At 58.5% G+C, this 27,484-nt stretch overlaps 2 protein-coding genes and 1 long non-coding RNA gene across 5 annotated transcripts; 2 read left to right on the top strand and 1 right to left on the bottom strand.

Annotated features, from left to right (window-relative positions):
- Window positions 1-27: 27 nt before the first annotated feature.
- VPS72 (vacuolar protein sorting 72 homolog) lies at window positions 28-5,587 on the top strand. Of its 2 annotated transcripts, none has more exons than XM_044991710.1 (6): window positions 28-123; window positions 967-1,119; window positions 2,130-2,241; window positions 2,505-2,684; window positions 3,635-3,779; window positions 4,531-5,587. In XM_044991710.1, exons 1-6 carry the CDS (start codon window positions 43-45, stop codon window positions 4,919-4,921), a joined length of 1,062 nt encoding a protein of 353 aa, XP_044847645.1. In that variant the 5' UTR covers window positions 28-42; the 3' UTR covers window positions 4,922-5,587. The 2 variants fall into 2 exon arrangements, with proteins under 2 accessions (XP_044847645.1, XP_044847644.1); XM_044991709.1 differs by lacking the exon at window positions 28-123 and adding an exon at window positions 487-643.
- Window positions 5,588-5,723: 136 nt separating this feature from the next.
- Window positions 5,724-26,738, top strand: TMOD4 (tropomodulin 4). Of its 2 annotated transcripts, none has more exons than XM_044991712.1 (10): window positions 5,724-5,899; window positions 11,329-11,504; window positions 11,943-12,099; window positions 15,904-16,026; window positions 18,019-18,108; window positions 18,539-18,669; window positions 22,131-22,238; window positions 23,672-23,815; window positions 25,606-25,750; window positions 26,455-26,738. In XM_044991712.1, exons 2-10 carry the CDS (start codon window positions 11,382-11,384, stop codon window positions 26,475-26,477), a joined length of 1,044 nt encoding a protein of 347 aa, XP_044847647.1. In that variant the 5' UTR covers window positions 5,724-5,899; window positions 11,329-11,381; the 3' UTR covers window positions 26,478-26,738. The 2 variants fall into 2 exon arrangements, with proteins under 2 accessions (XP_044847647.1, XP_044847646.1); XM_044991711.1 differs by having other exon boundaries at window positions 5,724-7,371.
- LOC123352025 lies at window positions 18,412-26,647 on the bottom strand. Its single transcript, XR_006574083.1, has 3 exons — window positions 26,514-26,647; window positions 20,857-20,971; window positions 18,412-18,609 (listed from the first exon to the last, which is right to left on the bottom strand). It is a non-coding gene; the product is annotated as an uncharacterized LOC123352025 (long non-coding RNA).
- Window positions 26,739-27,484: the final 746 nt, after the last annotated feature.

Here is a 27,484-nt window from a genome sequence, read left to right as displayed (position 1 = left end):
TTTAAGCTAGTCTTATGGTGTGTTTTGGGGGTGGAGCTGACCATGACTGTTGAGTGCTGGGGGCTGGCAATAGTGCCCCAGGTCTCCAGTCATTGTGGGGGCAGGAAGTCACTTGTCTCTGTGGTGAGAATTGCTAATGGCAGGGGACTGGTTTCCAGTGGGATTTCCCGCAGGGGCAAAAGTTGCTGCCTCCTCCCAATGGGGGGCCTTGGGCTGGGTGCCTGGGTAACTCTCACAAGCTAAGTAGGGCCGCTCTGGGTCAGCATGTGGAGGGGAGACCCCCCTCCCATAGAACCCTGTTGTAGTGGAGCTCAGGAGTGGGGGGAGGGGAGGGGAGGGACAGCCCTGAGACAGGTGAGCAGCCCCTCCACAAGCCCCGCCCAGCTTCCATCGATCTCTCAGGGCTCGATCGTTCTTCCCTGGCCGCTTCTCTCGGCGCTCCCAGCCGGGGGGGTGATTGCTCTCGGCGTGCGCTCGCTCTCCCCTGGGCCAGGCCGGAGCAGTCGCTCGGCGGCGGCGGCGGCGCGGGATGAGCCTGGCGGGGGGCAGGGCGCCGCGCCGCACGGCGGGGAACCGGCTGGCGGGGCTGCTGACCGCCGAGGAGGATGAGTTCTACCAGACCACCTACGGGGGCTTCACGGAGGTGGGGGGGCAGTGACTGGGGGGGATGGGAGATGGAGCTGGGGGAGGGGAGCAGTGAGCGTGGGGGGGCTGTGAGGGACCCCAAGAGGGTAGTGGGGGGGGCTTTGTGGGGGGGAAATGGGCCCCTTGGGGGTCAGAGTTGGGGGGCGGGGGAGTGTGTAGCAAGACCCTGTGGAGGCTGAGTTGGGGGGGGGCAGGGTGTGTTGGGGTGGGGGCGGCGGGGCCCATGGGGGGGAGCAAGCCTGGGGGAGCGGGACTCCCAAAGGGGCAGTGGGACCAGCTCAGCCATGACTGTTGTTTGCCCCCCCCCCCGCTCCCGGGCAGGAGTCGGGAGATGACGAGTACAAAGGCGACCAGTCGGACAGCGACGACGAAGTGGACTCGGACTTCGACATCGATGAGGGCGACGAGCCGGCCAGTGACCAGGACGATGACGAGCCCAAGAGGAAACGCAGGGTGGTCACCAAGGCTTACAAGGTGAGGCTGAAGCAGCTGGTTGTGGTGCTGGGTTTGGGTCTGTATTGGGGTAGCACCTAAGAGCACCCACCAGTCATGGACCAGGACTCCAGTGTGCTGGGTGCTGTATAGACAGCGAAAAAAAGATGGTCTCTGCCCCAAAGGGCATCCAGTTGAAGTACAAGACAGGAGACACCAGGTGGACACAGACGGAGGCGCACAAGGAAACAACAAGACAACCACAGTCAGCATGACGGGCAGTGGTCTTAACTCACCAGCTGTCTAACCGCTGTTTCCGATATAGTCGTGTTGGGCTGAGCGAGGGACCCGCATGAAAGCTGCTCCCAAAACTCTCAGTACAACCAGATTGTAATCTAGTTTAGGGGGTAGCCGGGGAGTTGTCAGAAATTCCATTTGTAGGGTTTTTCGTTTATGATCAACAGCAGAACCTTGACAACATCTTCAATTAGTGCCTTTCAGGAGTGGGAGTGCAGACTCCTGGTCAGGACTCCAGGGTTCTATTCCTGGCTCTTGGAGGGAGTGATGTCTAGTGGTTAGAAACTGACCATACTAAACAGACTGCAGCAATGGTCAATGTAAATCAGAGGTTGAAAATGTTCTTTCTGTAATCAAAGGTGTAACTAGCAATATGGGCAAAGCACTTTTCTTTTTAAAGGTGTTTATGTTGTCAGGGGCCCTTCTCTCAAAAACATGCTGCAAAATCCCTTGTGGCTCTTTATTTAAATAGGGTTGACATCTCCAAAGCAGCATTTGGAGGAGAGATAGCTCAGTGGTTTGAGCATTGGCCTGCTAAACCCAGGATTGTGAGTTCAATCCTGGAGGAGGCTACTTAGGGAATCTGGGGCAAAAATTGGTCCTGCTAGTGAAGGCAGGGGGCTGGACTCAATGAGCTTTCAAGGTCCCTTCCAGTTCTAGGAGATTGGTATATCTCCAATTATTACCTTTATTAAATAGCAAGCCCTCAGGAGGTTCTATCTTTCCCTGCATCATTTCTTTTCTGAACCCACTAGGAACCCATCAAAAGCCTGAGACCCAAGAAGCCCGATACAGCTGCTAGCAGCTCCCAGAAGACGCGAGAGGAGAAGTCTGCACCCCTGGAACTCCAGGATGAAGTGGGAGACAGTAAGTGTGTCTGACGCTCATTAGGATCAAATGTATTGCCTTTAGGTGGGCAGAAACCAGTTGTTTGTAAGGCTTTCTTGAAGCTGCTGCATCCATTTGCAGGGCAGAGGTTTGATTCAAGGTTATTCAAGTACTGCTGCTGGGCTGAGCTGTGAGCCGCAGACAGGGAGGAATCATTGTGGGGCTGCTTTGCTGGTTTCTATGCTGTCTCTGCCTGCCTCACCCAATGTCCTGACTTTCCCTCCCACTCCTTGGGCCTACAGGCCGCAAGTACATGCGCCAGTCGACTACGGAGCACACGCGCCAGACCTTCCTGCGTGTCCAGGAGCGTCAGGTGCAGTCGAAGCGCAAGAAGGGGGGGCCGAACTGTGACAGGCCGCTGACGCAGGAGGAGCTGCTGGAGGAGGCCAAGATCACAGAGGAGATTAACCTGCGGTCTCTGGGTGAGTGAGATGGGTAGGAGGGCAAGAGGCTTGTGAGGTCTTCAGGCAATAACCCTCCCCCCACTGCAGTGGCAGAATTGAGCCAGACAAAGAAGAGACATGAGCGGCGTGGGGTCAGGGAGTGAAATGACTGGGGTTAGGGGCTTATGTAAGAATGGGGCTTAGAGCAGCTGAATGAGAGGCCCTGGGAAGCACACAGGCTGGCAGCAGGACCCTGGCACACCAGTCAGGGCTGTACTGGTCCACTGGAGACCACATGATCTGATAGAGCACAAGGTTGGGAATCGGAACGCCCAGGTTCGAGTGCCAGCTCTGGAAGGGTGTATTATCTAGTAGTAGAACAGGGGACCTGGAGTTAGGACTCCGGGGTTCTGTTCCCAGTTCTTGAAGGAGAATGGAGTCTAGTGGTTAGAGCAGTGTGGGGGTGGAATCTGGACTCCAGGTTTTATTTCCATCTCTGCCATGGGCCATTAATTTCACCACTCTGTGCCTCGGTTTCCCCAACTGTAAGTGTGGATAATGCTACCCAAGCATTAGTTCTGTGGATGATATATAGATGTGCACCTCCACTCACCATCATGAATGGTTCAGAATTATAGGCATAACACAGGAGTTCTCTGGCTCATTCAGATACCAGCCACCCCTTATGGGAGCCCGTGTCCCCCTCCTTGGTTCTCAGACCGCAGGAAGGAGTTTGCAGACCATTGGTGACCTGCAGCGTGAGAGCTGCTGATGTGGCACAAATCCTTCTGAAATGCTGGAGTCACACTCACAGTTAATGGCTCTTGCAGTGCTTCCATGTGGTACCTCCCAGTGTGAAGCAAAGAGCCCAGAGCTCTGAGGGCAGTCGAGTGGGCTCAGTAGCCGGATCGATGACTGGTGGTGTTTTCCAAGCTGCCCCATTGTTCCGAGCCCTGCTCCGTTCACCCTTGGTTCAATCGCCCTTGCAGAGACCTATGAGCGGCTGGAAGCTGACAAGAGGAAGCATGTGCAGAAGAAGCGGAAGTGCGTGGGGCCGGTGATCCGCTACTACTCGGGGACTATGCCGCTGATCACTGACCTTGGGGTGAAGGAGGAGAACGTGGATGTGGAAGGGTAGGTGTTGGGGATTGTATTCACTCCTCCCATCCCCCTAGCCCCTCGGGATGGGCTGCCAACTCCCTCCTAGGACTCACTGTCCCTGCTGACTCCTGCACTCTGGCTGGCAGGTGCCAACCCCACTTCCTAGGGGATTCCCCTGAGCCAGCTTGTGGGAGACATCAGCCCCGTCTTGCAGACCCCAGCCATTCAGTCAGTCCTGTTTGGCATCCCAGCCTTCAGCTGCTTCTCTGAACTGGATCCTAAGTCCCAACAGCCACCGATTTCTTTGTCATTAGCCGCATGAGTGTGATCTGGATCCCCCCAGGCGACAGGTGTTTGGGCCCTGGTTAGTCTCTGGCTGAGGACGGGGGCCAGTTGTGGAATTCCCACCTGGACCTAGCGTGAGTTTCAAACACAGCTCAGGCCCATGCTGATCCCTAGCACCTCCCGTACTCCAAGGGTATCCCAGCTGGGGATGGTAGGATTAGAACTCAGGCTTGGATGAGGCATGGCCGTGCCTTCTTTTGCTAGAACCTGCTGCCTCAAGCTGGGATTTGTGTGGGGTTCGCACCCTGCCTTGTGCAGAGGTTGCCTGTAGATCTTTAGTGAGCACAAGTGCCTGGTACATCCTTTGTACCCGCCCTGCAAGCTCTCCAAAAGTCCTGTGTGTCCTTGTGCCCCCTCATCCCCAGAGCCCTGGATGTTCTTACTTCCGCTGTTGCATTTGAAGCTTGAGCTGATTCCTGTGTTTTCTCCCCACCCTCAGGTTGGATCAAGACATGCAGCAAACAGCAGAGGCTCCCCAGGCTGCTGCCTCCCCGGCTGGCAAATGCTCTCGCACCTTCATCACCTTCAGCGATGACGAGACCTTTGAGCGCTTCTTCCCTAAAGCCAAGCAGCCCAAGCTGCCCGTGAAGGAGATCTGCCCCGTCACCCACAAGCCGGCCGTCTACCGGGACCCCATCACCGACATCCCCTACTCCAACATCCGGGCCTTCAAAATCATCCGTGAGGCCTACAAGAAATACATCACTGCCCATGGGCTGCCCAATGCGGCGGCTTCTGCGGCCCTGGGGGCGGGGCCGCCTGCAACGGACCCAAATGTCCGGGCAACCAGGCAGAAAATCATCATCAAACAAACCGTCCCGGCCACATAAAGCCCAGGAGTGTCTGTTCCCTTTCCAGGAGGGAACTTCTTAAACGGACACAGGCACCTTTGGGAGGCTCAATATTGACCCACCCCTCCTCCGCCTTCCCTACGTATCTTTGTTTTTCAAACTCAAACGGGTGGTGGTTCATTGCTCTTTATTTATTTCATTTTTTAATGAAAAAAGCAATGCCTGCAGCGGTCCTACCAGAACAAACCAGCCTGCACAGCCTCTCCCTCCTGGGAGACCCTACGGAAAACAAACCAGCCTGCACAGCCCGTCCCTCCTGGGAGACCCTACGGAAAACAAACCAGCGTGCACAGCCCATTCCTCCTGGGAGACCCTATGAAAAACAAACCAGTGTGCATAGCCCATTCCTCCTGGGAGACCCTACGGAAAACAAACCAGCGTGCACAGCCCATTCCTCCTGGGAGACCCTATGAAAAACAAACCAGTGTGCATAGCTCGTCCCTCCTGGGAGACCCTACGAAAAACAAACCAGCGTGCACAGCCTATCCCTCCTGGGAGACACTTCAAAAGACAAACCAGGGTGCACCAGCAGAGGCATGCAGTGGGTGAGATCACTTATTCTGTAAGGAGCAGGATGGATTTTAAGCTCAGAAATGGTGCCTGTTGTTTATCCGTTTAGAAAGATAATAAAATGACAGGAAAGACGCTGTCTGCGCTGTGTGGCTCATTGCAGGGAGGGGAGGAGCTGGTGAACGAGGCCGGATTCTGCTGCAGCCTAACATCCCCTTCTCACTGATCAGCTACAGCAGGGGCAGTGCCAGTGTACGACTGCCCTGCCCTGGAGAGCGTCAGGCACCAGGTGACATTCAGTTGGTTCTAGCTGAGACTGCAGGCAGCGTAAAACGCCCATTGCAAAAGCCAGAGGCGCAAGGAGCCGTTTGCGCTGAAACCCTGACGCGTGGCACTGACGAGCCTTGGCAGGGCTGTAAGGTCCAGGCGGTTCCGGGTCTCAGACAGGTTAGTTGGTGTCTGCCTCCTGCTAGTGGGGCTTGGCCAGCCTGCAGGGCTCTGATAAGTGTCAGTTACGCCCCCGGGAGGTTCAGAGCGGCGTGTTATTCCTCGGGGTTGTCAGGCAGCATCGCCAGCCCGGCTGCTTCAGTAAGGAGAGAAGGGAAATAAAAGAACCCCCCATTCCAAAGGCGATTTCCTCAGTCGCCCTCCCTGCCCTGGCCCAGCCGATTTCCTGCCTATGTCCACTGCCAGCTTGATCCCTGCCCCCTCTCTACCCCACTCTGGTTTTAAATGTCTCGGGCACTGGGGATTCTGCGCCTTGGGGGATGAGTCTGCTGCACTGGAGAGCTTGTTACGAAGGCATTCCTGAGCTTCAGCTTAAAATTCTCTCTCTCTCGCTCTTAGTTACTCCGCAAGCCATTCTTCCTCCTTGCAGCTGGCTATCATCGTCCCCCCACGCCCCATCCCCTGCCCACAGGGTACAGCTTAGTTCTGCCTGTCTAGCATCTTATCCAGCCCTGTCCCCAAAGTAGCTTAATGCTTTGCCCATGGTTGTGTATTGATCCTCCCAGGGATTTAGCATTATCCCCATTTTACAGATAGGGAAACTGAGGCACAAGGTCTCACGCTAACACGGGGAGTCAGAGCTGGGAATTGAATCCAGATCTCTAGAGTCGCAGTCCAGGGCCTTAACTGCAAGCTCATCCTTTCCTTACCCCACACCTCCATTAAGCTGTCCTCATAAATCAGCCCCTCATCTCCCTTCTGTTTCTCTTCTCTAATTCAGTTTAATAGATTACAGGCCAGAAGGGACCTTTATTAGGTGTATTACGATACCAGCTGGGAGGTGCAGTCATAGACCAGGATCCCATGGTGTTGTATGTTATTTATTAGGTGTATTATGGTAGCAACTGGGACCCCCAGTTTCGGACCAGCAGTCCACTGTGCTCGGTGCGGTACGAGCACATCAAAGAGACGATCCCTGCCTCACAGAGCTCTCAGTCTCATCCGCTCATCTGATCCAGGCCGTGTCTGATCCTGAGCTAAAGCCAGGATTCCCAGTGCGGTCACATGGGATCTGGAGTGAGAGGGGTCCTCTCTTCTCAGCTCTGCCAGGATGCCTGTGTGGCTGGCTCTGATCGGCGGGAGCCCTTCCTGCTGCTAAGGCCTCATCTCATGCCCACTCCACCTGCAAAGCAAAACGGGCAATCGAGAGCTGCCCCCTTCAAGTGGCAATTCTCACATTTGACCACTGGGGGTCTGCAGGGCTCTGGGAAAACCGGCTGGGCAGTTGGAGTGATTGATAACCAGCCTGTCTATGTGATCTCGCTCCCCCACCCTCCCCTTTGCCCAGCTGGAGCTAAAATAATAAAATGCTGATCTCACACACTTCGCTGGCGGTATCCCTTGCCTCAGCACTGCGCTGCTGCTACTTTCGCCCAGCCTGGAAAGGCAGCGTCCTGGACTGCCAGGGGAAGGTAAGCTGGAAGCCCTGCTCCCGGGTGGTAGATTTCTCCATGGGGCACGAGGCTGATCTAACCACAAAGGTAATATTCTAAGCGGCTCGCTGAAGGGGCACGGGGCTGGCTTGCCCTCTTCGGCCATTGCTCGTTGGGCTCTGGATTCTCACCTCCGGCTTGCGTTGGAGGGGCCGGGCTGCCCATGTGGGATCAGTGCCTGCTTTTCTGGGCTGTAGGGCAGGTGTTCCTCTTGTAGGTAGGTGAAGGCACCTTTCCCTGGTGCGGTGAGAGGCCTTCTCTGCCTGGGACATCTGCTGCTTGTACTTGACCCTTGGGGTAAACAGCTTTGTCTCCTATCATGGCTCCATGCACAACCCTGATGGAGGATGGTTCCGGCTACTAGGCCTGCTTTTCCCCCACCAAAAATATAAAAAGCACAACAGGGCTACGACATGGCTGCTCCTACAGTGCTTCGCAGCCCAGAGCGCTGTGTAAATGTTACAGACCCGTACGGGTCGGTTCGACTCGTGCTCAAATGTGGCCACCTCTGGGGAGGGCTGCAGCAGCTGTTATAATCGTTCAGGACAGGGCCCGAGTACCGTAACTGCAGGAGGAATATTAGGTAGGCAACATCGCGATTCCCAGGCTGGAATTTGGCTGGGACTCGGGGGCTAACAAGCACTAGGGGTTCTTTAGTGACGGGGGCTTGTGTGTGTTACACCTGCCACGCAGCCCTCCCTAGTGCCCCGTGCTGACCCCGTAAGGAGAGCGCCACCTATCGAATCCTCCAGCGCTGCTTCCTGCAGATCTGGGTGGAGGCCTCCAATCCAGCTTCCCAACCCAGCCTGCCCTGCTCAGCCTCTGAAACCTGGCTGGACCCCAGCAACCGGTGGCACAACCGCAGACTGAATTGCTTGGAATAAAACAAGAGGACAGTCAGGTTTTGCCTTGGGGAAAGACCAGAGGGCTATTGCCAGATTCCCAGAGCCCTCCAGGACATTGTGCCCTTGCTTTGTAGTCGGAAGCCAGCTTAACCCGGTACGGCTGCGGCTACACGTGAGCACCTGGCCGTTGTGATCTCAGCAGAGCAAGGCCAGGCAGAGTCGGGAGCAGCATGGCCGCAGGGGCTGTTAGAAAGGCTTTTTCGACTGGAGCTGGTGTCTGGCTGCTGCTTTAACATGCTCCCGGGTACTAATATAAATAATTCCCTCTGCGGCAGGTACCCCTGGGTGGCTGGCTCTGGCCTGGGTTAGACAGGAGCTCAGACTAAGCGATCAGAGCGACTCCGTCGGGCCTTAGGCTTGATTCTGAGGGCCGTATGCTGGTAAATCGAGAGTAACTGTGCTGAACACTATGGTGTGAGATCCGAATCCTTCCTTGTGGCTCTGTGGCCCCTTCTAACTCAACGTTATCCCTGTGCCCTGGCCGGTCCTGTTTGCTTATGTAGTCAGAGTGCCCATCACCGTGGGGGCTGGGCCCTGTGCCAATGAGCGTACAAGCAACAGGCGGCAGCGCGCGCGGCTTGAAGTGGGTGACGGTTCTGTAGACGCTGCCAGAGCTGGGTAAAAGGGCTGAGGGGTCGACTTCCCCAGTTCCCAGAGGGTGCTTGACCCCTCACTCTACCCCAGGCCCTGCTCTCACTCCACCCCTTCCCCAAATCCCCTGCCTCACCTCTTCCCCCAAACCTCACCCCCCGCCTCTTCCTGCCCCCCCTTTCCCTCCCCCCCCACACCTCCTGAATGTTGCTGAACAGCTGATCATGGTGGGCGGCAGGCACTGGGAGGGAGGGGGAGGAGCTGATTGGTCTGGCCACTGGCGGGTGGGAAGGATGGGCGGGGGAGGAGCTGATCCGCGGGGCTGCCGGTGGGTGCTCAACACCGACTATTTTTTCCCATGGGTGCTCCAGCCCCAGAGCACCCACGGAGTCGGCGCCAATGCCTGAGGGTAAATGCGACTCAGGCCCACTCTTTAAGATGCTCCCCAGCTGAGGATCTCCAAGCACCTCCCATTGTACTGATGCGGGAAACTCTGGGGCTGTCAGCCCTTGGAGTTCATAGATTCCTAGATTCCAAGGCCAGAAGGGACCATGGTGATCATCTAGCATAGACCGCCTCCGTAACAGGCCAGAGACCTGCCCCAAAGGAATTCCTAGAGCAGAGCTGTTAGAAAAACATCCAGCCTTGATTAAAAACTGGTGTCTGATGGAGAATCCACCATGACCCTTGGGAAATTGTTCCCAGTGGCTAATTACTCTCCTGGTTCAAAACGTGCACCTTATTTCCAGTCTGAATGTGGCTAGCTTCAATTGCCAGCCATTGGATCGTGTTCGGCCTTTCTCTGCTAGTGTAAAGAGCCTATTATTCAATACTTGTTCCCCACGCCATGGGGGTACCCACAGACTGGGATCAAGACCCACCTTAGCCTCCTCTTGGTTAAGCTAAATAGATTGAGCTCTGGAGTCTCTCGCTGTAAAGCAGGTTTTCGAATCCTTTAATCCTCCTCGCAGCTCTTCTCTGACTCAGCCCTGTGGGAGCCCCGAGAGAGCCTCGGAAAACCCACCGCACCGTGTAGCACTTTGCTCGGTGACTTTATTTAAGGCCCGTTTCTCTGCCCTGTTTCAGACCCCGCTCCAGCGGGGAGGGGCGTCTGTCCCACCTGTTCTACAGCTGCCAGCTGGCACTGCTCTCCGAACGAGCATCACGGGATTTGACACTGGGTGCCAGGCTGACCTGTGGCCAGCCAGGTTGGCAGATTCCTGGAGCAGCTGCCTTGGCAGTTTTGATCAGTCACAGGGCGGATGGCGCTGGCTGTGTCACCCCTCCATCTACCCTTTAGGTTCTGCCCCCAGTGCCCCTTCTGTGCCCAACAACCCCCTTCAACCCCTGGCCTACCCCCCTCACGCCTGGTGCCTCCTCCACCCCCAGCATGACACCCTCCATCCCCATTGTGCCCCGTCTGTCCGTCCGTCCCCAGGGCGTCCATTCCCTCTCCAGCTCCATCCTTATCTCAGGGCAGGTGCCATCCCTCTGTCACCCTTAGTCCAGCACCACCTCCATTGCCCTCCCTTCCAGCATGGACCAATGGCACCCAAGGGACTCTCTGGTCCCCTCCAGGGGCACCCTCTGCATCCTCCCACCCTGCTCAGCGCGTCTGCTTCAGACTTGTTCCCTTATCGGCGGGTGCCGATGGCTGCGGGGCTGGGACAGGCCCTGGGTGGGACCGTGGGTCTCTGATAAGGACACTGAGCTACTGCAGCTGTTTGGAGACAGGGAGGGGCAGGATTAGGGGCTGATTTAACCATTCCTGTCATGGGGCCCTTGTGCTGAGGCTTTGGGGAGGGGATGGGAGATGAGGGCAGTTAATGCACCATCCCCTCGGGAGGGGCAGGAGGTTGGCTGGGCCTGGCTGCTGGATTCCTGCCCACTGCTACTCTGGACCCTACAGTGTCTTCAGACTGCCAGGGAATTCAATAATATCCACTGGCAGTGAGTTCCACAGGCTAACCTCACTAATATCCAGTGGCAAGGAGTCCCACAGGCTAACTTAATAAGCATCCAGTAGCTGGGGGTTCCATGGAGCAATCTCACTAATATCCAATGGCAGGCAGTCCCGTGAGCTAACCTGATTAATATCCAATGACAGAGAGTTGCACTGTCCAGTCTCACTAGCATTCAGTGGCAGGGAGTCCCATGGGCTAATCTCACTAATATTGAGTGGCAGGGAATTACACAGACTAACCTCACCAATACCTGGTAGCAGGGAGTTCCATGGGCTAACCTTGCTAATAGCCCACATCAGGGAGTCCCACGGGCTGATCTCACTGATATCTTGTAGCAGGCAGTTCCAGAGGTCAACGTCAGTCCTGTCCCTCGGCAGTGACCCAGAGGTCTTGTGTGGCAGCAGGGGGTCCCATGAGTGGACCTTATGAATGCCCCACTGCAGGGAGAGCCCACATCTGTTTGTGTCCGCACCCAGGCTAAGTCTCTGCTCGGTTGTTGAGGAGGGGTTCCCTCCGACGTCGCTGAACCATGACGTCCTACCGGATGGAGCTGGAGAAGTACCGGGACATCGACGAGGAGAAGCTCCTGAGGGAACTTTCCCCCGAGGAGCTGGACCAGCTCGACCTAGAGCTGCAGGAGATGGATCCCGAGGTGAGGCTGCCCCCGGGCTGGCACAAGAAGGGGGTGACGCTGCGGCTTGGGGGCAGTTGCTGACCTCTGTGCTCCAGGCTTCGAAGCCTCAATCCCGTCCCCACCCCACCCCTGACCCTCACCTATAGCCATGACGGTCATAAAACTCTTCAGAGCTCAGACCAGTGTGGGTGGGAGGGGAGTGCAGTTCAGTGGTTAGAGCAGGGGGCTGGGAGCCAGGACTCCTGGGTTCTATTCCCAGCTCCGGCACTAGCTCCCTGAGTAAACCACTCCCCTGCTGTGTGCCTCAGTTTCCCCACTGTAACATGGGGCATAGGCACCAGGCTTCATTCATTGCCACTTGCAAAGGGCTTCGTGCCCCTCCTCAGGGGCAGGGGGCATGTGATCTCTATGGGGGGCTTGTGCCGCCAGTGACCCCTTCCCGCCTCCCTCTCCCAGAACATGATGCTCCCAGCTGGGCTGCGCCAGCGAGACCAGACCAAGAAGAGCCCGACGGGGCCGCTGGACCGGGACGCCCTCATGCAGCACCTGGAGAAGCAGGCGCTGGAGGTGAAGGAGCGTGAGGACCTGGTGCCGTTCACCGGCGAGAAGAGAGGTACCAGGGCAGCGTGTGTGCGGGGGGTGTGCACGGGGGCGTGGCTCAGCCTGACCCGGCACTGGCACAAATGGTACAGTCTCTTGCACTTGCCTGATTGCCCCCCTGATTGGGAGAGACGGGCTCCCGGCCCCAGCTGCCAGGAGGTCCCTGGCCATGACATGGGGTCAGTGCCAGAGGATACGTGCCCCCCACCCCTGGGACAGGGCTAGGTCTGAGGGGGGGTCTGTGCCCTTGGCAGCTGTGGGGGTTCATTCCCCTTGGGGGCCGTGCTAGGGGGTACCCAGCCCCCATGCAGGGACAGTGCCGGAGGGGGCAGGTGCAGCACCAGAGCAGGGGCAGCACCTGGGGACACCCCTCTCCTGTGTCTCTGGGTGGCCAAGCCGTGGTGGGTCAGGCAGAGCAGGCCAGGGAGAATGGCCCAGAGCCTATTGGGGGCGCTGCCTTGGTCTTTGGGGGGTGGGCAGGGCCGTCCCTGGGTGCTGCTGGCCGAGTGTCTGCCGAGGTGCTGGGCTGCAGGGCCAGGGCGGAAGGGATTCTACGGAGCTCAGGCCAGGAGCTGCGGCTGCTCCAAAATATCTTGGTGAGCAGCTCGGCTGCCCCGTCCGATCCAAGCTGGGGTCCCACCAGCCCAGGCACAGCAGCTCCTGGCCCTGGAACCCACACCTTGGCCTGGTCACTCCTCTCCCCATAGCCCCGGGGAGCCAGCAGCGACTGGCGGGGCCGGCGCCTTGGGGCAGGGGCAAGGGCAGAGCTGCTGAGGTTCTGTGGAGGCAGCAAGGGCTAGTGGGCACCAGGCTGGGCCTCAGGATACCTGGGTTCTATTCCCACTGGCCCTTCCCTTCTCGGTGCCTCAGTTTCCCTTGTCTCCCAAGTCTGTCTGGTCTATTGAGACTGGGATCTTCAGGGCAGGGAGCGCCTCCCACTCTAGGTCTGTGCAGGGCCCCAATCTCAGCTGGAGCCTCTGGATGCCACCCTAAAGGGCCAATGCTCTATTCTCTGATTGGGGACCCCTCCTGTGAGGCTCCTCCCCCTGAGCCGCCACCCACCGTGCTGCGCACCTCAGGGTCCATTCCCTGGCGTCACCACGGCCCCAGCCCAACGGCCTCCTGCGGCAACCGGCTTCCATTTCGGCTCGAAGGGCGGCCGGGGCCGGAAGTGACTCCCCTGCCCCATCCGCGGGGCCTGGGGTCCACCTGGTGACCCCAACACACCTGGGAGACTCGCCAGGGAGGCCCAGGAGGGAATGGGCCATGGAGGCTGAGTTGCTCTCTGGCCCCACCGGGGTTCCCATGGGGGGCAGCATAGGAGAAAGCTGAGCCCAGGCTCTGCCCATCCTGTGAATGCCCGGGGCTGCCAATCAGGGGACGTCTTCTGCCACATTGGAAAAATTATACCGAAAATGCCCCCAACCCCACAGAGATCGTGGCACTAAAAGATCCGCCTGGGGCCCTGGACCAGCAAGGCAGGGCCCTGGGGCAGAGACAGCGTCCGTGGGAGATGCCGGGTCACCTGCCTGGCTCCTGAGCACCATTGAGCTTTAAATCTGCCTCTGGCTGCTAGGGAGCTGGAGTCGCTGGGAGCGTCAGGCTGGGCTGGGGGACGTCTGGGAAGCAGGGCTCTGCGACGGCAGCCCATGGGGAGGGGATCCTCCCGCCTTGCTCGGCTGGCAGGACAGGAGCCGCTCACCGGGGAACCCCCGTGACGCAGGTGGAGGCAGCAGGCCTGGTTCTGGTGCGTTCACGCCCCTCTGTGCTGCTCTGGCCTGGGTGTGGTTGGAAACGGTGCCCCTGAAAATCCTCCCTGTGCCGGGACCTCCCCAGCCAGTGTGCAGCTGGCACGAGGGCCCTGTGCCCACCCTGCTCCCAGCCCCGCTGCGGGGGGTCGATCGGGGGTGTGGCTGTAGCACCCTGTGCTGTGGCCATTCTCGGCTCCCCAGGGTCCATTCAGCGTGGGGCGGGTGTGCGGCCATGCTGCACTGTGCCTCTTCTTTTCTCCCCACGGCCCACTGGGACCCCGGGCTGCTCCACCTTACCCTGGGTGCCAGGCAGGGCCCTGCACCAACCCAGAATCCAGGGAGAGCAAAGGCGACTGAGCCCCCCCGCCCCCCAATCCTGCTCCAAGTGCAGAGTGACTGGGATCAGCCCAGTGCATGGGCGCCACATGTCCTGTCCATAGCCCCTGGCCACCTGATGGCCCATGAACTCCCCGCTTCCCCCTCCGAGCATGATCACAAGCAGGTGCTGGCAGGGACGTGCGGCATCAGAACATCGTGCTCCGGGAGACGGGCCCGCCACGATGCACCCGTGAAATGAAACCCAGGCCAGGGTGACACTGCCCCCAGTGCCCCAGCTGGGCAGGAGGTGCCTGGAGCGGTTGCTGCTGCAGCATCCTGAAAATCAGGTGTCCGACAGTGGCTGGTTTCCCCTGAGGCTAAGAGCCCCGGGGCGCTTCCAGGCTGGTCACATCAGAAAAGCACTTTGCTCTGCTCCATCTCCCGCAATCTTCCTCTGGCCCCCGTCCAGTGCAGGACCTCCTAGTCTATGCAGTTTCCTGTCCCACCCCGTGACCGTGGCCCGCGGGCACCGTCCAGGCGTGCATTAAGCCACGTGACTGACCCCTGCCATGTGTGGCTTGTTCTCTCGCCGGGGCGGGTGTTTTGGTGGTGTTGGAGAAGGGCCGGGCAGAGAAGCAGACCGGGGGCGGGAGGGGTGGAAGGCTGGGAAGATCCAGTCCTGGGGGAATTCATGCCCCAGTCTGGGACCAGCCCCCGAGGAAGCCCTTTCTGCTGCACACATGGTAGAAAGCTCCCCTGGGCCTGAGGAGCTGGCAACCATGGGCCTCAGATTTTGGGTCTTCCAGAGCTGCTGGGCCACTGAGCTCTTTGCGGGTGAGGCCCGAGGCTCTTCCATGGGAAGGCAGCATCGAGAGTGGCGTATCTGATCTAACTGATGTGGGATCTCACGCCGCTGCCAGCACCCATCCCAGCCCTCCCGGGTTCAATCCTGGGGGCTACCTTCTCTCCACCTCTGCGCTGATCAGGACCATCTGGCCCCTGGTGCGCCCCTGTCTGTCTTTCTGCACGTGTTGTCTCTCGACTTAGACTGGCAGCTCCTTGGGGCAGGGGCCCTCGCCTTGCTGTGTGTGTGTGTAGTGGGGCTGGGACTCGGCGATACACACCCTGATCATCTCTAGCCCTGGGGGCTGGCATGTGCTCCCGGCCGTGAAGGGGCTGGAGCGAATGAGTCACAGGAATTTTACAGAGCCGAGGCCAGAACTCCCTGCGGGGCTGTCAAAAAGATCGGCCACACTCCTACATTCTGTCACTCAGCGCTGCCCCGGCCTTCAGTTGGATTCTCCTTTGCTTCCGGTCATGACCTCATGTGGCTGTTAAACAGCTACAGTGTTCTGCCCCAGAGGTGGCTGCATTTGTGTACCCCCCATCTGATCTGGGACGGCAATTCCTGCTCCGGTGCTGGGGGAAGGAGGCATTCCAGGGCAGAAGGCACTGTGGGAATCGAAGATGCCGTCACCAGTCGATGGCTACCTGGCATCAACAGGCTGCTACTTATAACCTCGTGGAGGCAGGGGGGAATAGAAACCACATCTTCCTACTCCAAAAGTCCAGGCTCCTGCCACATGAGCAGCAGGAGAATCTCCACTGGTCGCTGGCAGTATAGGGCATATGCCACACATGCTGATTCCATGAAGCAGAGGGCAGTTGAGTGCATACACCACTATGTTACGGTTCTAACCTTCGCTGCTCTCCAGCCCAGACGCTAACCCCAGTCTGTCTCTCTGCAGGGAAACCCTTTATCCCAAAGAACCCTCAGCGGGAGATCCCCAAGGAGGAGCAGATCACTCTGGAACCTGAGCTGGAGGAAGCCCTGGCCAATGCCACCGATGCAGAGATGTGCGACATTGCAGGTGAAGGGCTTGGGGCCCTCAGAGCAGCAAACCCCGTCTGCTTTGGGGCCACGGCGGTGCGGGAGGCAGCAGTACCCTGTCTGCGTGCTAGTGGTGAATGCCTGGGGCCCTGGCTCTGGCTTGACGTCGCTGCAGCTGGGCGACTGGCATTTCCGGGGTGGGTGTGTTGTGACTGGGGCTGAGCTAAGGTTGGCCGGGTCCTGGCTCTGGGGTGGGGGGATTCAGGTGGAGCTAGTGAGATGCTGAGCTCCCCGGGTTGGGTCATAGGTTTAATCCCCACGGCCCAGAGACCTCTGGAGCATGAAGCACCAGCTCTGCAGCGGGAGCTGAACGGTGAAGCTGTTGTCCACCATGTGTGACCGCTCGAGGGGGTGGGAGACGCTGAGAGCAGGGAACAGGTGCCCGCCTACCTGGACATCATCCTGGGGAGCCGGGGTGGGTACCAGGGCTTAGAGCTGGGGACGCAGGGTGTGGGATCGGTCAGGGGGAGCAAATGACAGGCCCGTGGGCACAGCCCCCACTGAAATCAACGGGCATCTTGCCACCTTGACCCCTCAGAGCTCCTGTAATTAGCGAGTGTGTCCTGTAACTGCGGTGGGGCTCGTGGCAGGGGAATGTGTTGCGGTTTGGGGTCTGCGGTGTGTGAAAATGCCTGCGCAGACGGGGCAGTCCTGTGCAGACCGAGCATGCCCGGGGAGCTTGGCGTACCTGGACAAACCACGCTGCCGTGTGCGTGCAGGCAGAGGTGGGTTTGTGCCTGTTGTATGCACGTCCCTGTGCGAATGCACGCGTGTGAGTGTATGCATGCGTGTGTGGCTAGGCCCCGGCGTTTGCGTGCCCCCGTGTGAGTCCATGCGCTGTGTCAATGCCTTTCCCAGTGCAGATGTGCGTATATATACCCGTGTGTCTGCATGGTTGTATCCCCTGTGCGAATACATGCACCTATGTGACTCCACGTAGGTGTGAGCACATGTGCACGTGTGGCCTGGCGTGTGCATATACTCCTGGGTGTTTGTGCCCTCGCCTTCTTTCAGGGGCTCCCTGCGGCTCCTAGTACATTCAGGCTGGCTCGTAGCCTGGCACTGATACGTGGCAGCCCTCGTAGCTCCCCGGGTGGGGATGGGAGGGCGTAGGGGGACCAGGGGGTAAAGCGAGACCCAGGCTCAGCAGCACAAAGCTCGGCCTGCTCGAGCTCCGGGACCCAGCTTTGGTTCCCTGCCCCCACGCCGCCTCAGGGATGTTCCTGCTCCTGCCCATACAAGCCACGATGAGCTCCGATTCCCAGAGCTCAGCAGCGAGCGAGCTGGCCGGGAGCCAGCGGGTGGCTAAAACGAGCAAGGCAGGCTCCAGGGCTATCCGCTTACACCCGCCGGGGAGCTGCTAGGCCAATAAAAATACGTGGGGCATGTGGTGAGAGATGACATTTAGGGGCTTTTCCTATGGCCTCCCGCAGCCAGCCCCGGGCGGGTTGTGAGCGCGGCCGCAGGGCTGCTCCGTGGCCTGCCACAGTGATAGAGAAGTGCCCTCAATCCCCAGGGTCATGGGGCACCTTGGGAGCCCTGTGTGTACAGAAATTCCTTGCCCACCCACTGACATGCAGCCACCTCTGGGGTGGAACCTGGCAGCTTTTTATAAAAGGCATCGTCACCCACTATGTGCATACCGCCATCTCTGGGGTGGAGGATTTTAGAGAGGGGGCACTCTCTCAGTGGTGAGACACAACAGCTTCTGGCGTGGAATGTGGAAGCTGCTCGTACAGGGATCATCCCTTCCCCTGTGCTGAGATGCAGCCACCTCTGGGGTGCAAGGTGGTAACTGTTTAACAGCCAACAGCAACACTCGGACTCACTTTACTGCAGCTTAGTGAAACTGGGCAGTTCCCTTCTGCCAGGCAGGTGCAGGGTGAGCCCAGGAAAGCAGAGAGCTGCAGCGACTCCCGTCCCCTACCTCTGCAGCTCAGACTCTCGCTGTTTGCTGTTCCCTCCCCAACAGCCATTCTGGGGATGTACACCCTGATGAGCAACAAGCAGTACTACGAAGCCCTCTGCAGCGGCAACATCACCAGCACCGAAGGCATCAACAGTGAGTGAGCTCCACCGGCCTGCGGGGCGGGAGGGCAGGGTTTGCGCTCATCCCACGCACCAGCTGACTCCGCTTAGTCTGTGGGAGAGCACAAGGCCTGGGTCCCTAGGTCTGGACTGTTCCCCCTGCGGGGCTGTGAACCCGCTCTCAGGAAACCAGCAGATCTGGGCTGAGAACGAAATGGGGTTTATAAATTCCTCTCTGTTTGGATCCTTATGAGTAACACAGGGCAGGAGATGTCAGGAAACAGAGGGGGCCAAATTCTCCCAGCATTTACCCTGGTGTAAATCAGGAGTAGCCACAGCGAAGCATCTTCGGCTGATCGGCGGCGTTGCTCCGGCTCCGAGGTTCGGGCCCGGTGGAGCGGGAGAGGATCGGGTGGGTGAATCTCCCCCTGCCGACCTGGTGGTGCGCGTGTGTTTCCCACCAGGCGTGGTAAAGCCGGATAGGTACAAACCCGTCCCAGACGAGCCGCCGAACCCCACCAACGTGGAGGAGACCCTGAAAAAAATCCAGAGCAACGACAAGGACCTGGAGGAGGTCAACCTCAACAATATCAAGGTGAGCTTCCCCCAGGGCAGCCAGGGGCATGGGAGAGGGTGGGAGCCCTGAGCCGTGGGGGCATCTGACTGGGCAAAGTCCTGGGGTGAAATACTGGTCCCACTAATGTCAATCATTGTGGGGCCATTGATTCATTGGGGTCAGGACCTCAGCCCCTCGGGGAATAGATATCCACCTCCCTCCATCTATCTACCCCTTCGATCCACCCCCGATATCCACCTCCCTCCATCTATCTACCCCTTCGATCCACCCCCGATATCCACCTCCCTCCATCTATCTACCCCTTCGATCCACCCCCGATATCCACCTCCCTCCATCTATCTACCCCTTCGATCCACCCACCCAATATCCACCTCCCTCCATCTATCTACCCCTTCGATCCACCCCCGATATCCACCTCCCTCCATCTATCTACCCCTTCGATCCACCCCCGATATCCACCTCCCTCCATCTATCTACCCCTTCGATCCACCCCTGATATCCACCTCCCTCCATCTATCTACCCCTTCGATCCACCCCCGATATCCACCTCCCTCCATCTATCTACCCCTTCGATCCACCCCGATATCCACCTCCCTCCATCTATCTACCCCTTCGATCCACCCGATATCCACCTCCCTCCATCTATCTACCCCTTCGATCCACCCCCGATATCCACCTCCCTCCATCTATCTACCCCTTCGATCCACCCCTGATATCCACCTCCCTCCATATCTATCTACCCTTCGATCCACCCGATATCCACCTCCCTCCATCTATCTACCCCTTCGATCCCCCCCTGATATCCACCTCCCTCCATCTACCCCTTCGATCCACCCCGATATTGACACCTCCCTCCATCTATCTACCCCTTCGATCCACCCCGATATCCACCTCCCTCCATCTATCTACCCCTTCGATCCACCCCCAATATCCACCTCCCTCCATCTATCTACCCCTTCGATCCACCCCCGATATCCACCTCCCTCCATCTATCTACCCCTTCGATCCACCCCTGATATCCACCTCCCTCCATCTATCTACCCCTTCGATCCACCCCTGATATCCACCTCCCTCCATCTATCTACCCCTTCGATCCACCTCCGATATCCACCTCCCTCCATCTATCTACCCCTTCGATCCACCCCTGATATCCACCTCCCTCCATCTATCTACCCCTTCGATCCACCCACCCGATATCCACCTCCCTCCATCTATCTACCCCTTCGATCCACCCCTGATATCCACCTCCCTCCATCTATCTACCCCTTCGATCCACCCCCGATATCCACCTCCCTCCATCTACCCCTTCGATCCACCCCGATATCCACCTCCCTCCATCTATCTATCCCTTCAATCCACCCCCGATATCCACCTCCCTCCATCTATCTACCCCTTCGATCCACCCCGATATCCACCTCCCTCCATCTATCTATCCCTTCAATCCACCCCCGATATCCACCTCCCTCCATCTATCTACCCCTTCGATCCACCCACCCGATATCCACCTCCCTCCATCTATCTACCCCTTCGATCCACCCACCCGATATCCACCTCCCTCCATCTATCTACCCCTTCGATCCACCCACCCGATATCCACCTCCCTCCATCTATCTACCCCTTCGATCCACCCACCCGATATCCACCTCCCTCCATCTATCTACTCCTTCGATCCACCCCTGATATCCACCTCCCTCCATCTATCTACCCCTTTGATCCACCCACCCGATATCCACCTCCCTCCATCTATCTACCCCTTCGATCCACCCACCCGATATCCACCTCCCTCCATCTATCTACCCCTTCCATCCACCCACCCGATATCCATTTACCTCCATCTGTTTAGCCCTTCCTTCCATCCATTCCTCGATCCATCTACATCCATCTACGTGTTTACTACTTTGATCCACCCATCTACTCCATCACCTATCTACCCCTTTGTGACCCAGGGTGCCTGGGGCCGCCCTCACTGGAAATGCCAACGTCAGGGCAGGCTGCAAACGGCAGAGCAGATACTCCCAGGACTGGTGGGTAACACTGAAGTTAAACTCCCCGACCAGTCACACACGGTGCTTCGGATCCCCCCCCACTGGTTATCAAGAAGCAACAAAAGACATCACCCAGCCCCCTTCATTGCATTCCCGTTCTCTGGCTCCCAGCTAGCCCCTGGGTCCAGCCAGGGAGAAGTGATTTAAAACCTCTGCTCACCTATAGAAAATGTTCTTCTGAGCCCAAGGGGTCAGTCAGTCACGTTACCATGTCAGTAGAGGTTTGGGTCTTACCCGGAACACCAAGCTGCCAGCCCGTGCTTTAGTACCTAACACTAAAGCGTTATTAAAGACAAAGAAAGAAGAAGAAGAGAGCTGCTAAATGGTAAAACAGTCACATACTTACAAAGACTTCAAAGTCCATTTATCACAGTGGTTCTCAAACGTTTGTACTGGTGACCCCTTTCACACAGCAAGCCTCTGAGTGCGACCCCCCCTTATACATTAAAACACTTCTTATATATTTAACACCGTTACAAATGCTGGAGGCAAAGCAGGGCTTGGGGTGGAAGATGACAGCTTGTGGCCCCTCCCCCCCCAAATAACTTCGTGACCCCCTGAGGGGTCCCGACCCCCAGCTTGAGACCCCCTGATATATTGGGTTCCTAGCAGTATTGGTGAGTTTGCTGGCTTGAAAGTTCCTCTGCTTGGATGGGTCATTCAGTCCATTGTCAGAGCTTCCTTTGTAGAAAGGTTCCTCCAGAGGTGAGCAGCAGGACTGAAGACAAAATGGAGAAGATGCAGCTGCCTTTTATAGTCTTTTGCCATGTGGCCTGTGCTTCCTTCGTTTCCAACACAAGGTGCCCAACACAGAAGCCTTTTCTGTCCATGAGCCTGCCCCTGAATGCCTTGCTGAGTGATAAGGTGCATCCTCTGCCTTCTCTCAATGGGTCACTTGTGTAGCTCATGGTCCTGAATGGGCCATCAAGCAGGCTAGCCAGTGCTGATGCCAAACTGCCTGGGGGTGTCACCCGGAGGAAGCAGAGCACAAGTTTGATATACAGACATACCTACATAGCTATAACTCATAATACAAGGGTGATCCAAACACAGAAATGAAATGATCACATCTGGCAAGTTATACCTGACATATCTGCATATCTGGCATAACTCGTTACGATTTTACAATATTGATATTCCTAATATCCTAAAGTGTCCCCCCCAGATTCCATACAGCATCACATCCTTGGATCCATCCATCTACTTCATCATCTGTCTACCCCTTTGATCCATCCATCCATCTATTCCTCCATCACCTTATCTACCTCACCCTATCCCTCCCTCCATCCGCCCACCCATCTACCTCATCCACCTCATCCCTCCGTCCCCCATCCCATCAACCCACCCATCTACCTCATCCCTCTGGCCATCCCTCCGTTGTGATGCGGGACAAACCCGGGAAGGCTCCCGTTTTCTCACTCTCTCCTCCTGCAGGACATTCCCATCCCGAAGCTGAAGGAAATCTGCGAAGCCATGAAAACCAACACCCACGTGAAGAAGCTGAGCTTGGTGGCGACCCGGAGCAATGACCCCGTGGCCAAGGTAAGCCCTGCAGCTCCCGACAGACGGAGCCGCTTGGAGCATCTCCGTTTGCTGGTCCCCCCAAAGCTTTGACAAGCTGTAGCTGGCACTGGAATCGCCGGGGAGTCTGACTCGCCCAGAGGGAAACAGCTTCCCCGAGGGGGAGAATTTTCCCTGGCTGGAGACCTAAGCCCCAGCTGGATTCAGCCAAGCACCGGGGTAGGTCCGGTTGAGCTCACTAGGTACGTCTATACGGCAGTCTGGAGGTGTGACTTCAGCACGTGTAGACGTGCCCCAGCCGGTTGATCTAGCGAGCTCGAGTAACATAGCGGTGACGCTCCAGCAACCCAGGCGGGGGCAGGGGCTTGCTGCTTGGGCACATCCCCAGGGGCCTGGGTGGGCAGGTCTAGCCCAGGCAGCTTCCCTGCTGTTTTGACTTGCGCTGGCTTTGATCTAGCGAGAGCTCAGGTCCGTGGCCTCCCTGTCGCAGCGTAGACACAAGCAGGGGGGGCTTACGCTTGGGCTTCGGTGCTCTGCTGAAAGGGGTCTTCAGTCACAGCCCCTCAGCTTGTCAAGCAAAGAACCGCTCGGGATAGGTGTGAGGCACGATGCTCTCTGGAGGGAGCCCAGGTGACCAGGCCGTGTAAGAACCAGACTAGAATACAAGCTACAGCTGAGGAGCAATTACCATTAGCTACCACTAGCGATCCCAGTGTGGTCCAGTGCGTAGGGCCCTGGCCTTGGAGTCCGGGGTTCTGTTGCCACTGGGTGATCTTGGCCATGTCACTTCGCCGCCTTGCGACTCAGTTTCCCCATCTGTAAAATGAGGGCGATGATGCCTCCCTTTGGGGAGCGCTTTGAGATCCGTGGATGCAGCGCAATAGGGAAGAGCTCAGGGTTGTTATTACTGTGGGTTATTCCAAGGGCTCTGGTTTGCAGGTGAGGGTAATTAACGATTTGGAACAATTTCCCGAGGGTCTCAGTGGATTTCAAGGCCGATGGGGTGTTTCTCTTACAGATCTCTCAAGGCCTTGTTTTGGGGAGGTTCTCTGGGCTGTGTGAAGCCGGCCGGGCCAGATGGTCACAGTGGCGGCTGTGCTGACAGGCCCTGGGTAGACTTTTAGCTCAGAACCGAACCTCCCTTCTGCAATCTCAGCCTGGGGCTCTGGGACCATCCCGCGAACCTGGCTTGGCTGGAGCTGCGTGTACACGCGCAGTCCCTTAGCCAGCGAGAGCTGGGAGGGCGTCTGTGTCTCATGTCGCTCAACAGCGACCCCGGTAACTACCAGCCTTGACTTCCATCCATCCACCTTGGAGGCCTTGATGTGGGGGCCAGCGACCTTTTAGCTTCGTGTTCTGTGCGGGGGGCACCTGGGGAGGGTGTCACCACAGCAAACCCTGCTTGCAGGCTGAGAGAGGTCGATGCGACTGACTCTGGTCTGGGACTCCCACAGGCCGTGGCTGAGATGCTGAAGGAGAACAAGACTCTTCAGAGCCTCAACATCGAATCCAATTTCATCACCAATGCCGGGATGATGGCCGTCATCAAGGGCGTGCAGCAGAACACCTCGCTGGCCGAGCTCAAGGTGGACAACCAGGTACGGCCGTGCCCAGCCGCTAGGGAACACCGGGGCGGGGTGCGATACACGGCCTGGTAGGGGCGTAGCACCGGAAGGGCAAGTGAGTCCAGGTGTCATCTGGCGGGTGGGCGGGAAGCAAGAGGTGGGGCAAATGGACCTTGGATGTCGTTGGTGGCTGGGATACAGACCTGTGTGCTGGGAGCCCCTCAGTATTAATCCCAGCTCAGCTTCTGTGGGCACATGGGGTTTCAAATCCTGGCCCCATTGACGTCAGCGGGAATTTGGCAATTGATTCTAATAGGAGTGTGATAGGGTGGGTACCTCTGAGTGCCCCCTTGTGGCCTGGGATGGCTCTGTAGCATCCCTGCCTCAGTTTCCCTTCACCCGAGTTTTTATGAGGTCCAGGTGTTTAGTTAGTTCTGCCCCCTCAGGCTAGGAGGCTGCTAATTATGACACGGGCAGGGCTGGCCCCATTTCTCCTTAAAGGATCCAGTCACCCTGTGACAAGGAAGCTGGCCATTCTGTGCCTCAGTTTCCCCCAGGTAAAACAGGCATCATGCAACCTGGATTTGTAAGGGGCGTTGACCACCTTCCCTAGCCAAGGGCCAGGTATTGTTATAACACTCCCTTATCTTTCGGGGGGTTACGAGGGGTCACATTTGTAGACAGAGGTTAATTATTAATGATGATCTCTGCTGGCTGCACGTTGCTAATCGAGGGCCTGCTCCGGGGAGGGGCAGAGCTCGCACTGCACCCCGTGGGTACATGGAGCAGAGGGGCGCAGCGCCTTGCAGCCACGGGCTGTGGTGGGGTAAGGAGAGGCCCCATGAAGTGAATGGAAAGGCTCTGGGTGACTCCGATAGGCCTCGGTTACTCAGGACAGCCAGATGCTTGGGCCGGGTATCTGCATCCAGAGCGAGGGATCGGTGGAGGGTGCAATTGGGACCAACCCGCCATCTGCCCAGAGCTGTCAGGCCTGGGGTGGGCCCCACGCTGGGCTGCAGCCCTGGAGAACCCCGACCCCGTTAGATCCCAGCGGCAGGGAGCTCGGCAGGATGGACAGATGTTCTGCTCGCCTCGCCTGCCCCGGCATCGTGCTGCCCCGCGAACGCTGCCCTGCCCTGCCCAAAGCTGCTCCTGGCTCTGAACCCCACGGGCTTGACGACTGCTCAGCCTTCCCTGCACACACAGCGAGAGAAACAATGGCGGGATCCTTTTGCTCCAAGCTACCATCCTCGGGCGCCCTCTGCGAGAGACCAGGGAGCCAGTCCAGGCCCGGATCCCGGGCTAGCGCAGGTGCCAAGGCTGGGACGTGCCCTGGAGGCCTGGGTGCCCGGCGGGACCCTAAGCACCACCTGTGCCCGAAATGCAGCCCCCACTTTCCTGACAAGCTCTCCTGGAGGCCGGTGTCCGTGCACAACAATCCCCGGTTTCCCGGGGGTGAGTAACAGGAGCCGAGGCCTCTCACCCTTGGGGCCGGCTCCGCTTTGTAGCCACCCCCCAGCAGCTGGTGTGAGATGAGTCTGGCGGCTGTCAGGCCAGCTCCCAGCCGCCCGGCAGTCTCTGCAGAAAGACCAAGGGTCGGCTGGGCCCTGGGGGCTATGGGTGGGGGGGTTGTTTCCAAGGCTACCCAGGCCTGCAGTCAGGTTCCCTGGCCCACACCAGGGCTGGTGCAGCCCATGTGGGGCTGGGCTGGAGGGGAGGCCGGTGGGCAGCCTGGGGGAAGGTGGGAGCAGAGCTCCCTGCCTCTGGGGCTAAGCTCAGCTGGGCGGTGGTATCCACCAAGGCTGCCGTTCCTCCCCCCACAGTCTCAGCGGCTGGGGGACTCGGTGGAGATGGAGATGGCCGCCATGCTGGAGAAGTGCCCCTCTATCATCCGCTTCGGGTACCACTTCACGCAGCAGGGACCAAGGGCCAGAGCCTCCATTGCCATCAGCAAGAACAACGAGCTCCGTAAGTAGCAGGCCGGGGAAGGGTGGGGAGGGGACAGACCGACTGCTCGACCTCCCTCCCTGGTCTCACTGCAGCGGCTCTGTGAGCCCGAGCCCCCTTGGATTTACAATAGGTCCCCTCGCCCCAGATTTACCCCCACTGATGCGGCTCTGTGGACGGCCTGAGGTCTGGTGCGCTCTGCTCTGGGGTGGAGCGCCTGGTTCACTGTACGATGCTGCTCCCAGCTAGCGGTGAGATCGGACAGAGCTGGTCCGAGGGTGGCGCTAATGGTGCCGGTTCTTTAGCTTAAGCAGCCCAGACCTGTGCATTTGGATGGGGAGGGTTATGGTTCAATTCCCCGCCCCCGGTGTCATTCCATGTGCTGCTGGTTAGGACAGGAAGTGAAGGCTCCTCCAGCCGGCTGAACCTGCAGTGGGGTGTGAGAGGTCAGAATGGACTTCACCCAGGACAGGGGGATTAAGACCCCAGGAGCGGTAACACCCCCACGGACCATCCCATTCCTGATGGATGTCAGCCTCTTCACTTCCTGTCCTAAACCGCCCAGCGGCATTTTCTCCCTGCTCGTCTCCGGGATGGGCCGGAGCAGATCTGGGGAGTGGGGAGAAGGTTCAGGGAGGCTGGCACTGGCTGATTGACAGAGGGTGGGGTGGGGGCCTCTAGGCTCACTCTGCCCCATCGACCCCCTTGCTGTGTCTGCCCCACAGGTCGCAAGCAGAGGAAGACATAATGCCAGGGGCCGCCGCAAGCCAGCCTGTGTGGTTACCTTTCTCCGGGGCTCGAAGCCATGGTGCCCCGCGGCCAGGGCTCTGCCTCCAGCGCAAAGCGAAGCGGAGCTTTTTGTTCTTTTTGTAGGTTTCCTGGAGCCGGCGCTCAGCTGTCGGCCCCCCGCCCCTCTCCCGCCCCATCTAGCACTCGGAGTCCTCAGCTCAGGTTACTCGTTCCTAGGAAGAGAACTGAAGCGAGTATTTTGGTTCTCACTGTAAATAAAGAGCTCACCATGCGGACAGAGGGCCCAGGCTCGGGCACTGGGGTGGGGACCAGACGCCATAGGGCCGGGAGCCGCCTCCTCCCAGGGGCCAGTCCCAGCTGCGTCAGGCTGCAGCAGGGCCACCCCGTGCCCCGCGGGGCCAGCAGAGCTGAGCTCGCCAAGCCGCAGATCAGTCCATTTGCCCACTAGCCTCCCAGCTCCCCACTCCGGAGAGGGGCACCCTGCTCCTGGATTCGCCCCCACCGCCTGCGCCTCCCTCCTTTGCCCCTGGAGCCCCCCCCTCCCCTCTCTCCCCCACAGCCTCCGGCCGTTACAGTCCTTACAGTGGTGCCTAGAGGCTGCCCGGGAGCCCTGGAACTGGCCAAGGGGTGGGAGGGGAAACTGAGGTGCAGAGCCGGGAAGGGACTTACCAAGCTCACCCCCAACTGGAACGGGGCTGAGACCCTGTGGTGCTAGTGGTGGGGCCCTACCCCCGGTGCGCTCTGCCTCGAGTGTGCCACTAACCTGACCCCCCCCCCAGTTTCCTGCCGGGCTCCCCAGCGCTGCTTGTCCAGGGCCTAGTGCAACCTCAGCTCCAGCCGCCCCAGCTCGCGCCAAACCCTGTGGCTGGAAGGTCATTTCAAGGATGCCACCACCCTCCCCCCCTGGTTCCTGCCGGCCTGTGCACACACCCTCCTCATCCTCCCCCCAGGCCCCGGCCCCCTCACACACCTGCCGCCTAGGGCAGCTCCTGGAGCAATGGACGG

The sequence above is a fragment of the Mauremys mutica genome, chromosome 17 (assembly GCF_020497125.1).
Source record: "Mauremys mutica isolate MM-2020 ecotype Southern chromosome 17, ASM2049712v1, whole genome shotgun sequence".
Taxonomy (NCBI): domain Eukaryota; kingdom Metazoa; phylum Chordata; order Testudines; family Geoemydidae; genus Mauremys; species Mauremys mutica.
Note: the sequence above shows the minus strand (reverse complement) of the source record. Positions and strands in the feature narration are given on the sequence as shown.